This window comes from Micromys minutus, assembly GCF_963924665.1.
Source record: "Micromys minutus genome assembly, chromosome: X".
NCBI classification, from domain to species: domain Eukaryota; kingdom Metazoa; phylum Chordata; class Mammalia; order Rodentia; family Muridae; genus Micromys; species Micromys minutus.
The window spans coordinates 59,768,644-59,786,766 of record NC_137970.1 but is presented as its reverse complement, the minus strand read 5'-3'; the positions used below and the strand labels follow the sequence as shown (position 1 = coordinate 59,786,766).

At 35.4% G+C, this 18,123-nt stretch overlaps 1 protein-coding gene across 1 annotated transcript; it reads right to left on the bottom strand.

The window, feature by feature from the left end:
• Positions 1-3,299: 3,299 nt before the first annotated feature.
• Positions 3,300-17,644, bottom strand: LOC308414977 (membrane-bound transcription factor site-2 protease-like; the record flags this gene model as incomplete). Its single annotated transcript, XM_080910122.1, has 3 exons — positions 3,300-3,599; positions 3,941-4,530; positions 17,539-17,644. The coding sequence occupies 3 exons, from the start codon at positions 17,642-17,644 to the stop codon at positions 3,300-3,302; spliced, it is 996 nt and encodes a 331-aa protein (XP_080766248.1).
• Positions 17,645-18,123: the final 479 nt, after the last annotated feature.

Below are 18,123 nucleotides of genomic sequence, written 5' to 3'. Positions count from 1 at the left end.
TGTGTTTCTGGCACATGGTCTGTTAGTCTATGTTCTTTTATTGAAGAATTGAGTCCTTTGATGTTAAGAGATATTAAGGTAAAGTATTGATATTTCCTATTAGTTTTTGTTAGAGTTTGAATTATGTTTGTGTGACTATCATCATTTGGGTTTGCTGAAAAATATTCCTATCTTGATATTTCTTTGATGTAGTTTCCCTCCTTTTGCTGGAGTTTTCCATCCATTATCCCTTGTAGGGCTGGATTTGTGGAATGATATTGCACTTTTTTTTCTCATGGAATATCTTGGCTTCTCCATCTATGGTAATTGAGAGTTTTGCTGGATATAGTAGCCTGGGCTGATATTTGTGGTTTACTTAGGGTCTGTATGACATCTGCCTAGGATATTCTGACTTTTAGAGTCTCTGGTGAAAAGTCTGGTGTAATTCTGATAGGGCTGCTTTTAAATGCTATTTTACCTTTTTCCATTAATACTTTTAATATTTTTTGTTTGGTTTATTTGGCGTTTTGATTATTACATGATGGAAGGAGCTTCTTTTCTGTTCTAGTCTATTTTGAGTTCTGTAGGCTACGTTTATGTTCATGAGCATCTATCTCTTTCTTTAGGTAAGGGAAGTTTTTTTTTTTTAAATCTTGTTGAAAATAATTACGAGCCCTTTAAGTTGGTGATCTCTGAGTTTGAGGTTACCTGGTCTAAATAGTAAGTGTAAGGTACACTAGAGTTACATTGCGGTACCCTGTCTTGAAAAACCAAAATTAAGGTATATAATAAAAGTAAATTTAATTAAAAATTTTATTTTTTTTTCAAATTACTAACATAATTCATTTTCCAATATAATTTGTTTTTCTAATTGCTCTGAAGAAACCAAAATGTTTGTTCCCATAAAGATGATAATACACCAGGGACATAAGACATTCTAAGCTTTACTATGTCAACATATATTTACAGTAAATATTCAATCCTTTTTACAGCTTAAATAGAAGCATGCTTTTCTATCCATAAATAACATTAATCATCCATTCAAGAACATTAGGCATTTCTGATATCTCATGCACTATGCAGGGAGGCAAGGAGCCCACAGTGAAGCTGAAGAGACAATATGTAACATCTCCTTTCTTTAGTAATGAGCCCATCTGCATACAAATCTGCTGGACTTCCAGGAGAGAAGCTCCTAAACCCAGACCCTAAAGACTAGCTAGCACAGGTGTTCAGCAGCTAATAGGAAATGAGGTTTTGTATTGTTGCCTTCACTCAGAAAATGAAGATAATGAATAGAATTTCCTCTTATTAAAATATTTTCATGGTCTATGGATAATAATTTAGTGGTAGAATACTTGCGAGCATGTGTGAGGTCCTGGGCTCTATAAGTACGGTATCAAACATTATTTTCCTCAGTATTGAAAAAAAATGACCTACACACATACATTTTTATCAGTAAACTGCTTCACATGTGTGATGAAGTTAATTATGTGAGTATTTCATGGCATTCTCTAGGCTTTACCTGAAAAGGTCTGTGCATCTTAGTATGCAGATACATTTTGGTCCTGAGTGATCTTAGAAGACAACAATGACATATTTTCTGTGATAAAAGTTAGTAATTTGAATGACTTCAGTACTACTAGTAACTAATGGCCCATCATTGATAAAATCTCAAAATGATATTCAGTGTATTATTCCTATTAAAGAATGAAGGTAAATTTGTAATAAAGTCTAAAAATTTTCTAAAAAGTGACTTAAAAGTTTTAGGTGATTAAGAAAACTAATGTTCTGAAAAAGGTAACCTTATGAAGTACCTTACTTCAGGAGGGAGGTATATATCTGGCTATTAATGAATGAATCATTGCCTTTTGTTACCTCTAATGTGTGTGATTCATGAAGTATGTATTTTTCATGACAGAAACAGTATGTGCATATGTATTCTTAAGACTAACAGCTTCATAGCAGCTGACTTTCTGAATTTCCCAGGGTTGGACTGCTACCCCACAAGATCAATTGTGGTTCTTTATAGTTCAAAAGTCTGTTTCTAGATTCTGGGAAATATTTGTTTGTGCAGCAATTCTCACTAGACTACCAAGTCTTTTGTGTACTCACAGAGGTAGCTTAGGGGGAGATGGAAAGCAAAGATTAGGTGTCTAACCCTGCCAACAGAGAGAAACATATTGGTGCTGGTGAGGACAGGGTATGGCTCAGGGTTTAATGTTCTTGCAGCACAAAGGAAAAGGTACCCTGGAAGAGTTAATTTTAAACTTCAAAGCTGTAGGAAGTGGTGGTAAGTAGATTTGCTAAAGTTCTGTGGTGATCTGTTAGAGGACTCAGCTTAGTTCTCAAGTTTACCTCTAACTGCCTGAGCTTACATGCTGCTGTGGGAGATTCTTCCTGCAGCATACTCTATATAAGATGGCTAGGATGTTGTGAGAGTGTGAACCTATACTATGAAAAAGGTAATACTTGTGTGACAAACTGTCTTATCACATCACAGGCCTTATCTACTGTCAACATTTTTCATTTACTTGGTATAAAGACAAGAGTTATAAAACCAAGAGCACTTTCTCTATCTTCCATTTAACCAAGGTCTAGCCTCCCTCAAATCATTAATGGAGTGTGTGTGTGTGTGTGTGTGTGTGTGTGTGTTAGAGAGAGAGAGAGAGAGAGAGAGAGAGCATGAGTGTGCATGACAAGGTCTTAGGGTCTTGCTCTGTGGCCAGTGCTATTTGGAACCCACTATGTAGCTAAAGATGATGGCCTTGAATTCATGATCCTTTTGCCTAGCCTCCCAAATACATTTTGGGATTATAGGCGTACACCACCACATCATCATAATGGCACTTTTCAGTAAATTTTACCTGGGAAAGGTAAGCTTAGCATAAGTAGTATAAGTAAGGCCCTGGTTTCAAACACTAGTAGAACACACACACACACACACACACACACACACACACACACACACACACACACGTTTCTACCAGATTCTGCTTTTCCGTTTACTATTCCAAAATGCTATATAGTCACACAAAATGGTATTACATGAACGAATGTTGACTTGTTTACAAACTATTTGACAAACATTCAGAGTTTTCACATTCAATCTTTAAAAGTAGAATGTAGTTAGGAATTACGCTTTTCATTTTTTCCACTCCTCTACTACAGAGTTTTTGGATTCTCTAGATATTAGGAGCTCAAAGAGGTTGGCCAAGATGTTTTAAGGAAACACTTTACACTTCATACCTAGTAAAAGTTTCAACAGCAACAGATACTACCACATAGCTGTACTTCTTAATTCTGTTGCGTGAGAGCAAATATTACCATGCTGTAACCATCCAGAGTCCCAGTGTCACATTCGCAGCCAAAAGTACACTGCCACCAAGCAAGATGAAAAATCCTATCAGATCTTTGACATCGTTGTCTCCAATCACTGAAGTAAGGGTAGCATCCAGGAAGGAGTTCAAAATCCATTGCCCATCCAAGGCAAAGCAGGGCACTGCATTAACAATAGCCAGGGCTCCAGAAAGAGAAATCAGGTATTTGACAAATGTCTCCACAATCACTGGCAGATCTATGCTTAGAAAGTTGAAACGTGGGATAAAACTTGTAATGCTCACTGTGTAGTGTGGGGCGCCACCCTACATGCCATTGCAAGATGGCGCTGGTTTCCGTTAAGGAACAATGGTAAATAACCAGAGCATGCCCGCCTAAAGCCTAGCCACGCCCCTAGACCCGGGTGCTCGCTTCTGACATCACATCGCATGATTTGGCCCTAGCCCATCAGGAGGCGCCACGTCCGAGGCGAGACAAAACCCCTATATAAGGGGAGGGTTTGGTGCACTCAGGGTCTCCGCTTTGTATAGCTTTGGCTCTCCCTCTCAAGAGTTATTAAAGCTTGCTACAGAAGGATCCTGTGTGTGCCGTGTCGTTCTTGCGGGCGAGACGACATGCGCGGGACAGTGTAGTGGAGATGCAGTGGGTGCCCTACATAGAGCATATCAACTTGTGGGGGATGCTTGACTTTTATTAATCGAGTGTGAGTTTCCAAGGGTGGTACTATACAAAAGCTGGAGGTTGAGCTGCTTTTGCCATCTTTATTGCTTCTACAAACTTGAGTAGATTCAACTGCTTTCCGGGCAGGGAGACACATATGCAACCGTTTGTTAAAATGATTTCTGTAGGAAAAGCACACATCTGTGAGGCTTTGATTGTTACAGCATTCAGTAGAACCATCTAGTTGTTTATATGCTCTAACTGGGAAGCTTAATTGTTGTAATGTTGATGCACTTATACAGTACCCAATTTGGGGCTCATATGCAATGGTGTCTAAACATTCATTCCAATCTTGTACATTAGTAACAGGAAAATCCTGTAGATGAGTGACAAGGTCTCCCACAAAAAGGCCTCTGGGTCCAATGGCAGGTGAGTCCTCTGCGACTTCAGTGATAAGTGCCCCAACTCCAGTGTAGTAAAAAGGCAAGAGGATTACTGGAAGGAGAACAAGAGCTAAAATACCAAGGAGAGCAAGGACAAAATTATGCCATATACCTTCATTTTTTGAGATAGTCTCTTGCTGAACCTGGAGCTCACATATTCAACTGTCTTCATGGCCTTTTCAGGAAGAGGTGACGAAAAGCGTGTGCTTCAGGGAAAAGCCGGCCGTCGTCTGAGGCACTAAGTGATTCCGAAGTTGCTTATAGGTGTTTCTGGAGGACAAGACACATGCGTTGGCTAATTAAAAATTTTAAATAACTTAGGTATCTCCACCAAAAACTTTTAAACTGATTTCAAATATGCAAAAGAATATAAATGTTATTACTTGGTAGACTAATAATCTTGAAATAGGAATGCTTTTGATTATAACACAGTTTAATGTAATAATCTGTTAGAGCTTTGCTCAGTATAGTCTCTATCTGTTTCTCCCTCTTAACATTTCGATCTCATTGTGGAGCAACAAGTACATCTGAGAACTCCTCAGGAATGTATGTTTCTCAAGGATGTTTCTTTTATGACTCAACACATGTTATCACTTGTATTTTTTATTGTGCTCTATCTTTATGTTTTTGTTTTCTTAAAAATCATACACATGGAATATTTCAATTTTTGTATTGTAATAAACAAACTCCCCATAAACAGTCATAAAAATTCATTTGTCTTATAGGTTTAGAAAGAGGCCTAAAACCAACTTGTTCTTACATTTTCAATCTACTATTATCTCCTACTTTCCAGGATTAGTGCTTTTTCCAGTGTCTGAGACAGTAATGCACATCACCCTGATAAATCAGTTGTTATTGTTCAGTTACACTGTTTTGAAAATTTGATAAAATTTCTTGTCATGGCTCCTTGCTTCTGGTATAGATTCATCCTATAGGTAAACTTAATAATTTTTCTGCAATTTAACTTGGACTTTGTAAAGCAGGCACTAAGGATATATAATCATGCTTTTATGTTCCATGAAATATGATATTTTAAATTCTCATCTTTGTTTTTACAGTTAACCAGCCACCAATCTTTACTCTTATTTACAATTTAACAACATTTTATTAATATAGTCTTGTGCATTCAATTTTTCATATAAGCATTTTATTATGAGCATATTCTTGTTTAAACTCATAGAACACTTTAAGTAAAGAGTATAATAAATAGTTTCTTTTTAAGGAAACCACAATACTTCCATCTACTCTTAGTTAACCAGTGAGTAATATAAAATGTGTGTTACTTTTTCATAATCTTCTCTATCAGGAGATCACATATCATTTGTCAAAAGTCAAAGTTGTTGCAAAATCTTAATTTCATTTGCTGATAAAATACATAGGCCTCAGTTATCTTCAGTGCCACTTGGCAATGAATCTCAGTGTAAAGTGGGGCTATATGGTCTTCATATTTAGTAATCATTTCTCTGGGAAATATTCATTATTTGATGATTTAGACTACAAATTTTGGTGGAGATTATATCCTATTTGAATATTTGTCAGAAAGTTCTATCACATTTAACATAAAAACAATTGAATAAACAGATAGTTGCTAACAAAGAGAGTCATACTAAAAGAAATGAAAAAAAAACTATTGAAAATAAATTTAGATAGTCTGGAGAAATGGCAGATTGATAGAGGACCCAGGTTTAATTTACAGCACTCACATGATGGTTCGAAACCAGCCATTAACTATATTTCCAAAACATTTGATGTCCTTTTCTGACTTGAGAGGTTACCAGACATATGTGATACACATGAAGACATGAAACACATGTGGGTGCGTGCGTGTGTGCATGCATGCACACACACACATTTGAAATAAATAAACATGAAAAGCTTGTCACTTAAATGAGTTATTTATGGATTTGCTTGATGACAGTGAAAGATAGAAAATAGACAAGGTTACTAACTCTCTCTCTACTTATTAAATATGGTACTGGAAGTCCAAGCCAGAGCAAACAGAGAGCAAAAACAAGTCAAAAGGATACAAAGTGGAAATGAAGAAGTCAAAATATCACTATTTGAAGATGATAGGATAATATATTTAAGTGATCTCAAAAATTCCACAAAAGAACTAACACAGCTGAAAAACAACTTTACCAAAATGCCTGAATATAAAATTAACTCGAACAAATGTATATTATTCCTCTATTCAAAGGATGGAATCAACAGGACACCCTTCATAATAGTCACAAATAATATAAAATACTTTGCTGTGACCATCACTAAGCAAGTGAAATATCTGGATGACAAAAAAACTCAAGTCTCTAAAGAAGGAAATGAAGACTTCAGAAGATTAAAAGGTCTCCCATGCTCATGGATCAGAAGGATCGATATAGTAAAAATGGTCATCTTGGCAATAGAAATCTATAGATTCAATGCAATTCCCATCAAAATTTCAACTCCATTCTTCATAGTTAGAAAGAGCAATTTGTAAATTCATTTGGAAAGAAAAAAACCCAGGATAGTGAAAACTATTTTTAACAATAAAAGAACTTCCAGGGAACTGCCATCCCTAAACTCAAGCTATATTAAAGATCAATCATAAAATAAAGGGCATAATATTAGTACAAAAATAGGCATGCAGATCAACGGAAAATAATTGACGTCCCAGAAATGAATGCATGCACTTAAGGTAACTTGATCTTTAACAAAGGAGCTAAAAACATTCAATGTAAAAAAAACAATATGTATAATAAATGGTGCTGGTTCAACTGTCTGTCAGCATGCAGAAAAATGAAGATAGATCCTTTCTTCTATTTCAATTTTTTTTCTTGTTTTTTAATTTTATTGGATATTCTTTCTATACCCTTCCTCCCCCACTCTCTTCCCTCCTCCTCAACTTGCTTCCATAAATGTGCTCCCTCTTTCAATCACACTCTCCACTTCAGTGCCTTGGCTGTTAATGATGTTGTTCTTCCCAGGAGGGTGCAAACCTTTCAGCTCTTTCAGTCCCTTCTCTAGCTCTTTCTCTGGGGTCACTGTTTTCAGTCTGATGTTTAAGTGTAAGCATCCTCATCTCTTTCTATACGTCCCTGGGGAGCCTCTGAGATACCCATGTATGGTTCCTTCCAGTAAACACTTCTTGGCATCAGTAATAGTGCTTGGGTTTGGTAGCTGCATATGGGGTGGTTCTCCAGGTGAATATCCTTGTACAGATGTCAAGTCTAAGTGGATCAAATACCTCCACACAAAACCCGCTACACTGAATCTAATAGAAGAGAAAGTGGAGAAGAACTTAGAGCATATGGCACAGGGAAATTTTCCTGAACAGAATACTAATTGCTCATGCTCTAAGATCAAGAATCAACAAATAGGACCTCATAAAATTGCAAAGCTTTTGTAAGGCTAAGGATGCTGTCAAGAAGATTAAAAAGCAGCATATTGTGAAAAGATCATTTCCAGTTCTACATCTGATAAAAGGCAAATATCCAATGTATACAAAAATCTCAAGAAGTTAGACTATGGAGAATCAAATAATCCTATTAAAAATGGGGTACAGATCTAAAGAGAGACTACCCACCAGAGGAAAAACAAATGACTGAGAAGCACCGAAAAAATGTTCAATATTATTAGTTATCAGGGAAATGAAAATCAAAACAACCATAAGATTCTACTTCACACCAGTCAGAATGCATAATATCAAAACTCAGGTGAAAGCAGATGCTAGCAAGGATGTGGAGAAAAAGAAGCACTCCTCCATTGTTGATAGGATTGCAAGCTAGTGCAACTACTCTAGAAATCAGTCTGGTGGTTCCTCAGAAAACTGGACATAGTACTACTTGAAGACCCAGCTATTCTCCTCCTGGGCATATACCCAGAAGTTGCTCCAACATATAACAAGGACACAGGCTCCACCATGTTTATAGTAGCCTTATTTATAAAAGCTTGAAGCCTTAAAGAACCCAGATGTTCTTCACAAAAGGAAAGAATACATAAAAGATGGTACACAATGGAGTACTACTCAGCTATTAAAGTCAATGACTTAATGAAATTCTTAGGCAAATGGATAGAATTAGGAAACATCTTCCTGAGTGAAGTAACTCAGACACAAAAGAACATAGATTGTATGCACTCACTGAAAAGCCCAATAAGTCGGAATACCCAAGAAACAATTCACAGCCCTTTTTTTTTAATCCCATCCCCCTCCATGAAGGTGCTCCCCCTCCTAATCCTTTCTTTTTTTTAAACTTTATTTAAAAAACAAAGACAAAAGAAAAAATTTAAACATTTCTGCATAAATGTATAAAAATACATTTTTGTCAGTGCTTGGCTTTTTTCTTTTTTCCTAAGGTTTGATATTCTGAATTAAGGTCTTACTATGTACTTTTTGCTCACAGCCCTTATGATACTCAACCTGAAGGAAGGCCAGATTTTAGATGCCTCAGTCTTAGAATAAAACACTCACAGGAGAAACTGCACAGATTGAATAAAAGATCATTCAGAGACTGCCTTACCTGGGGATCTAACCCATATGCAGTCACCAAACCCAAGCACTATTTCTGATGCAAAGATGTGCTTACTGTCAGGAGTTTGATATGGATACATCCTTAGGGGCTCTGCCAGAGTCATACAGATATAGTTTAGGATTCTTACAGCTAACCATTCACTGAATATGAAGACCTCAATGAAGAAGCTAAAGAAAGAACTGTAGTAGCTGAATGGGAAGAACAACATTATCAACCAACCAAACCTTCCAGAGCTTCAAAGGACTAAAACACCAACTAATGATTACACATGGAGAGACCCATGGCCCCAGATGCATATGTAGCAGAGTTTAGCATTATCTGCCATCAATGGGAGAAGAGGCCTTTTCCAAGTTAAGGCTTGTTTTCCCAGTTTAGCTGAATGCCAAGAGGCTGAGTTGGGAGATAGTTTTTGATAGAGGGGGGCACCTTCATTGAGGCAATGTGAGAGGGTGATGGGAGTAGGGGAAAAGGGATAACATTTGAATTGTAAATACAATGAACATCCAATAAAATAAAGATTTCACAGCTAGCAATTAGGGAGGATACTAGGAATGCAATTTGAGCTTCAGTTGAACAATGATTTGTATGACAAATGCTACAGTGCATATAATGGCAGTTTATATTGAGTTAGTAAAATACAGGTGGTAACAAAAGAGATGATTCATTAGGATTGGGGAAAAAAAAACAAAAACAAATTATAAATATGCTTCTATAAAATAAGATATAATCTGCTTGTTTTTTTACTGGTTATTATTCTCATCAGCAGAGTGTTTTAAAATTATATTGAATTGAGGCACTTGGGTTTTTAAAGTTTCCTTATAAATGAAGAATCAAGAAGCAATCAGTTCAGGATGCTTCTACAACATATTCTCTGCTCTTCTCGATCAGGAAATACTTAAACTAAGCCTTTTTTAACTAGGTCTCAAAACTGCAAACATAATGATGCATACAAACACATTACACATTAATGGTGAAATGCATTTAACTCATGATTAACTCGTTGATATGACAAATAAGATGCTTTTGTGAGCTCTATAATTGGTGTATATCTAATAGTTTTACTATACTCTGGTAATGTCAATCTAGTTCACACTAGTGGAAAGTGATACAAATACCTTCACCTGTGACTTTTTAATATTTTAAATTAACTTGAAATTTACTTGTATATAATTTGTCCCATGAAATTACTATTATTTGAACAAGAAAGGGTATATTGGTGCTGCATTCGCCATGGATTCTAGACTATTCAGAATTGATACTTAGTATCTGGCAGCAATCATCCTGCCATTTTTATATCTATAAATCTACCTGTATGTGCTGCAACATTTCAATTTTCCTTATGTTCTCAGGCATTAGGCACGAGAATTTTTTTTTTTTTTTGACATTTTTTCATAAGGAGATGCCTTTTTTGTATAATCCTTCTCCTGGTCTACTCTGTGATGTGGAAGAAATATTAAGTAACCTGAACTATTTAAAAAGCATACTTCTTGCTCAACATCCTTAGCCATCAGGGAAATGCAAATCAAAACAACCCTGAGATTCCACCTCACACCAGTCAGATTGGCCAAGATCCAAAAATCAGATGACAGCAGATGCTGGCGAGGCTGCGGAGAAAGAGGAACACTTCTCCACTGTTGGTGGGGTTGCAAACTAATACAACCACTCTGGAAATCAGTCTGGCAATACCTCAGAAAATTGGATATAGTACTACCTGAAGACCCAGCTATTCCACTTCTGGGCATATACCCCAGAGACACTTTAATACACAACAAAGATATATGCACCACAGTGTTCATAGCAGCTCTATTTGTAATATCCAGAAGCTGGAAAGAACCCAGATGTCCTTCAGAAGATGAATGGATACAAAAATTGTGGTACATTTACACAATGGAATACTACTCAGCCACCAGAAACAATGACTTAACCAAATTCTTAAGAAAATGGCTGCATCTAGAGAAGATCATCCTGAGTGAGATAACCTAGTCACAAAAGAACAGACATAATATGCAGTCTCTGATATTGGGATGCTAACCCCAGAAGCTTGCACTCCCCCAGAAACAACTCACAGACTGTATGAAGTCCAGGAAATAAAGAAAACAAATATATATATATATATATATATATATATATATATATATATATATATATACAAAACAAGAAGACTTTGACTATTTCCATGGTGCGTTTTTTTTTTTTTTCTTTTTTTTTTTTTTTTTTGCATGTACTTTATGCTCATGGTAACTATTAGGTTTTCAATGCATACTGTCAAGCCCTTGAAAAAATCAAGTACTGACTAAAAAATATATTCACATAGTTTTATGTAAAAATTATTTTAATATCTGAAAAAACAGTACTGACAAAAAAGTATAATTTTAAGCAAAAAATGTTTAAAATCTGTACATTTATCTTTGTTTTGTAAAATAAAGTCGTTTAAAAAAAAAACAAAGTATGTGAACCTAAATTACTTCTGGAAATTTCTGTTTGGATATTAATGTTGTTTTCGGTATTTCTGTTGTTTCAGTCCCTTTTGTTATACAGCTTTTCAATAATTTTAGCAGTTAAAACTGAAGTAGATATGTTAAATTCCTCTGTGATTTCAAGATGCCCTAAAATGTACTCATTGTAATCTGTAGTTAATTTCCAAATCTATTTCTATGGTATTATTTATCACTTATCATTTAAAAAAATAAAATAAAAAGCATACTTCTTGACAGTGTCAATGTGGGACTAAAAAGATAACTCGTGGTTTTGTTGTGTATCTAAGTTCATCAGCTAGCATCCACCACAGATGCCTAATGGTCAACTTCCTGTAAGTCCAGTGTATGCTGATTATTGTTTTGTTAGTTTGATTGATTTCTTTCTTATGTTTTAAATAATGAACAGGACTGAGAAAACCTGGGAAGGGGGGACCTTAATTGAGAAAGTGCCTCAGTAATGTTATTCCTTCAACAAATGCCGTTTCTACAAAAGAAAATTGCATTTCTGTTAAACACTGACAAGTGAGGCATACCCCTTATTTGGAAAGTCAGACAAAAGAAGAAACTAAAGGACTCTTTATTCTCTAAAATTTCCTGTTATTGATTTTAGTTATCATAAGACAGACAGGAAATAAGGATTTACTGAAAATAAAATTGCTTTCATCAAGTATATAAAACATCTATTGTTGCAAGTAGACTGTGTTTATTTTGTTACATACCCAGTAGGGCTTTTAACTCTTTCTGATGGCATAAGTCACTCAAAATGCATGTGATTCACTCCAAGTATACAATTTCTAGAAAACTGAAAGCACTTAGTGTACTCTGGTCCTTCAAAATTCAACATTTGAAGTAAAAAACAATTACATAACCAGTAGTCTTTGGAAAATGAACCCAACAGAAAATCAGCATAATTATGCTTTCCATACTAGCACAATTTTGATGCTCAGTGTTATAGGACGATCTTTGGAAAGAGGCTTGTAGTCTTCCCAAAGTGTCTTGGCCCTAAGGTATCTAATTAAAAGAATGATACAAAAACAAAACATCTAGGAAAATATTTTGTTTTTTGAGACAAGATTTTTATAGTCCATGATAACCTCAAACTCACTGTGTTGATGATCATGATTTGAAATCCATATTCTTCTTCCTAACCACCATTTTCCTTTGAATGCTGCAACTACTGGCATGTGCCATTTCTTCTGGCTTCAGTTACATAGTTAGGATCCAAATGAAAAGTCTTTCTTTACATAGAACCTTACCATATGCATGAATATAATGTCTAATGTGTACCATATGAACAGACAGTAGTCAAAGTCTAAATGAAATTTAAAATTCTATATGAAGAAAGATCAGACTAATAAGAAAAGTAGACAACTGGGTACAAATAAGTTATAAGAATCAGGCAAAGTGTTAAAATTCTGGTGGATATGGGTCCTGAATGTGGAAAATAATTATAATCACAAAAGAATATTTACTACAGTAATATTGCAGTTTCAGTAGAACATAAGTAGAAACAGGAAGAAGCCCTTGGGTGCTTACTTGGCTGACAGTCTAGTCAAAAAGACAATGTGGAAAGTGATTGAGTAAAGACATCTGATATTAAACTCTGATATCTATATGCATACAAACTTCTGCATGATCACTCCCATACACATGCATATGCATATGTATATCAAGAATAATAAACACATGAAATAAACATTAAAATAATTAAATAAGGAAAAATATCAAAATATCAAAAAATATCAAAGATATGGAGTTGTAAACCCAGATTTTACTTTTTAAAATATGATTTATAGCTGGTGCCATGGGTCAGTGCATAAGATACCTAGTTGAGCAAGCATGAAGACCCACATATATATTAGTGAATGAATGCCCCTCTTACCCAAGTGCCCTGCTATAGAGAATGTTTGCTGTTCTCTACTTGAGCTTTAGATTCAGTCAGAGATTCTGGCACAAGGAACCGTGGCAATCATAATATATTACATGTTGACATATATCCAAAAAACTGTTTAAATACAAAACAACTCCATGAGACTTTTCTATATTTCTTGTTTACATGTTGTTCCACAGTTTATATAGTTATTTCTCTAAGATATAAGTGCAAGCATAATCTGTCCTGTAATAGTTACATTGGAACTATTTGCCTCTTTTATATATTTGGAAGTTTTTGATATGTACAATTTTCATCTTTAAAATTTTACAACAAAGAAAGTTACACATAATAGAGAGTAATAAATATTACCTTAATTGAAGACTATGAAAGAGCCAGGTCATAATCATTAAAACAAATTAGAATAAATTTCAGGGTCTTCACTTGTCTGAATTTACTTATGGTGTCATTTTTGCATGTAAGCCGTGTATCTCAAATAATCATTCTTATTTTGCATATTGTTTGAATTTCAAATTCACAATGTTAAGCAAACATATTTCTAATATGAGTTTCTTTGTCAGGAAGTGAGAGAAGATAAGAAGGTATTTTGTTAGATGCAACACTCAAAGTACTAGCATGACAATTATCATTTGTATTATCATTAGCACTAACAGGAAGAATTTCACAATTATTTTTTATTATAAATTATTTTTAATAAGGCTTTATTATAGAGACCCTGAGGTATTTTATTCCACACATGGAAAAGCATAATTAGACACAAATTGATGGGCCTCTCCCCGTTATAAATGTAGAATTTATAATAGATGATCTTGAACCAGTTCTTTGTCTGATATTATGCATCAAATGTATCTGTGACTGCTGTAACTAATCTTATAAAATAATTGGTAACCAATCTGCACACCATTTCCAACATCCTGATATACAAACCATTATGAGAGCATCCAGGTGCAATTCTTTTACAGCTCCTCCAAACACTATTAAGCATCTAATGACCTTGAGAAAATTATCTTCATTAGTGTCTTGAATGCTAATCCACTTTGTCTTAGTGAGGGTATTGTAACAAAATGAGTGTTGGTAATCTGTAGCCTTGTGTTAGGTACATTGCCCCTTACATATTTCCTCTTAAAATTTTTCAGTTCTTCTGTGGTTCAGCAATTAAATTGATAAAAAATGCTTTATTAACAAACTTGGGATAATGACATTTTAATTTATCTTTTAGAAGAAACAATGCTGTTTTAAAAAATTGCCTGCCACAACCTGTATTTTTCTAAAGGTGTGTTATGTAAAAAGGAAGAATGAAATCTTATGTCATGAACTCTGAAACATCAACACAAATTTTCTAAAAAAATATTATCTATTCCAGCCAAATATTTCTACTTAACTTGCAGTGTCCTAATTTGAAGATGAGTTGAAATATGGTGTTCCCCTGGTAATGAGATTTGCTGCTAGTCAGCAGCAATTTCAAAACAAAACAAAGTTCAGATGAAAACAAACATGCTTTATGAATGAAAGTGACTAGATTCCCTATTGTAATATACTGTCCTTGATAATTAGAAGTATGAAATAATTTAACTCTCTTCTGTCTTTTTTAGTGATTGTTAATCATTAATGCTACTTCATCTTTTATCTTAATTGTAAGTAATGATAAGAACCACTACATCCCATGTTTATCTATTATGTATGCTAGATAGTTGGAAAATATATCATCATAAAAGTAAAGCAGGGATTGGGGATTTTAAGCTAGATTCCAACAGAAGAGCTATATTCCTGACTCTCCTGGTGCATTATATTGCTTTTTCTAACAAAGCAAAACAGCTTTCAGGAAAGGCACTTAGGTAAATGAAAACTGAGTTTTTCAAATTACTTTAGCCCTGGAGCTTTGTACCTCACGCCTTCCTACTCTGGCATTTGACCTTCATATCTCATCTCAGGCCTTTAGCTTCATGTTTATGTCATTTCACGACCTTTACTTCATTTCATTTATTTTTCCCTCTTGTCTCTTCAATGATTCACATTTCTGAAATAATCTACAAGCAGCATATCTATTCATCCATTGTGATTTCTGTAAAAGCTGTTCCTGGAAGACCTCAACTTTTCATAGAGTATTATTTAAATGATTGGATCAAGCATTTGTTATTACAAAGCTATTCAAACTATTTATTTTAGAGGTATAATACAGTTATACCTACAGTGTTGTCGATGAGATAGGCTTAATCTCATCAAAGAATACTATTGAAAAGTATTTGCTTCTGAGATGGTTTGGTACATACAATTATTTTATTTTTTAAAAAAAAAGACCACTGTAAGGGAGACAATAACAACAAAAAGAGGAAAAATATGGCATAGCTAACTTTAGAGATGACATTAAATCCAACCCTTCTGGCTTTTAAATTTTAGCTCATCCTAATTTGCCTTGATGTAGTCTATATCAAATGTAAAGCTTCAAATTGAGTCTAGAAGGGTGGTTTATGGTAACCTTGACAACTATTTCCCCTAGTCAAACATGACACAAAATGTAACAGTTTTGTAAATCACAAAAGGTTTTTTTACACGATATTGACCTATCCTAACCAAACATATTCTGGATCTTCATCGTTTCCCCTTGTGACCCTTTTAATCTTAAGACATAATATTTATTTTTGAATATTGCCTCACTAATTTAGTTCATTTAAAACTCTGTTGCTCCTTGTGAAATTTATAGTTTTGCATATCTTCACATTACAAAAAGTAACTCCATGGAATTTTTTAAATAAATGGAGATATAAGATGTAGTATGACAACAGGAATAATGATAGGATCATTTAATCTTTAGTACCATTTCTCCTTGTTGTTAAATTTCACTATATGAATGTATCAATAATTAACATCCTTCAAGAAATAGCAAGGGATTATTGACATTTGCTGCACTGTGCACTTAACGTTCTTTATCTTCTTATCTGAAATGGTTTAAAGACTACTTTGGGAAGTTTATTGTATCACATTCACATCATTGTATTTGGTACACTGCTTTATGAAATACTCCTACTTGATTAAATGTACCCTGTGTCTTAGTTAGGGTTTTACTGCAGATAGCAGACACCATGGCCAAGATAAGTCTTATAAAAGACAACATTTATTTGGGGCTGGATTGTAGGTTTGGAAGTTCAGTCCAGTATCATCAAGGCAGGAACATGAAAGCATATAGGCAGGCATGATACAGGAGGAGCTGAGAGTTCTGCACCTTCATCTGAAGGCTGCTAGTAGAAGACTGAAATCCAGGCAGCTAGGGTAAATGCTTTATAGCCCATACCCATAGTGACAAAACCACTCCAACAACCCATACTTCCTAATAGTGCCACTCCCTGGGAACCATTGTATTTCACTCCCTGGCCCCCATGAGTTTGTCCAACATATGATTCTATAGGGGCCATACTTTCCTATTGCAGAATGCAAAATACAATTAGTTGAGTTTCAAAGGTTCCCATAGTCTATATGAGTCTAAACAATGTTAAAAGTCCAATGTTTAAGGTCTTTTCTGTGATTCATTGAAATCAGTTAACTGTAATTCCCAAAGCAAGACATTAAACCAGATGGACAAAGTCCAAACTCTGAATCTTCATGTCTCATATCAAAGTGGACTTTAGATCTCCAGCTTCTTTTTTATCTTTGTTGACTGAAACAAAATTCCTTCTCCTGGGCTAGTTACACTCACGGTTAGCAGCTTTCCTCAGGAGATGGCCCATGGTTTTGGCATCTCACATATCTTGGAGTCTACAAGGCAACTTCACTGTTATAGCTTCTTGTTTCAGTCTCTTGGATTCACATATGATCTTCCCTTGTTTTAAAGGATGTCTTAGGGTTTTATTGCTGTGAACAGATACTATGACAAAGAAAAGTCCTATAAATGGCAACATTTAACTGGGACTGGCTTACAGGTTCAGAGTTTCAGTTCAGTATCAAAGCCGGAGCATCCAGGTAGACAGAATACAGGAGGAACTGAGGGTTCTACATCTTCATCCAAGGAAACGAGGAACAGACTAAGCATCCTCAGGCAGCTAGGAGGAGTGTCTCCAAGCCTACCCCCAGAGTGACACACTTCCTCCAACAAGTCCACACCTTCTACTAGTGCCATTCCCTGGGCCAAGCATATACAAACCATCACAAATTGCTAGGGTCACTTCTCCAGCTCTATTCTCTGTAGCACTCTAAGCTCAGGTTGATTCGCTTTACTGCTACCACTGTTCATAGTGATTGTCCCATAGTACTGCCATCTCCAGTATGCTGGAATCTTCCACGGCAACTAGGCTTCACCAATAGCCTCTCATAGGCTTTCTTCCTGATGGCAAGTCTCAAATCTTTTGCATGACCCATTAGGTCCAGGGCTATTAAATGCAATTGTGGCTTTACCTTCAATGGCCTTTCATGGCCTCTCACAGTGACAAGCCTTAGATGTTCTTCATGACCCCTTTATTCCTTCAAAATTGGTACAATCTGGCTAACTTACACATCACTAAGTACAGTGACAGCAGCAGGTACAACCTTGGCTATTTCTAGAACCCAGCTTCTTGTGCTCTCAGAAAACACTCTTCAGATTTTACCTCCATAATGTTTGTCTCTTCTTAATCACCACCAAATTCTTAGCTCCAACTAACCCATATCAATTGTCTCAGTGTTTTTCTTCTCCTCTTGACTATAAAGCCAGAGCCACATGGATGAAACTGCCAAAGATCTACTGCTAGTTTGAGCTCGAACATGCCCCTCTTGCAATATGTAATACATTATCGCTAGATTTCGATTTTCCAACTCCTTAACTACCTAAACTTTGCTGCACTAGACCTACCTTCCTCTGT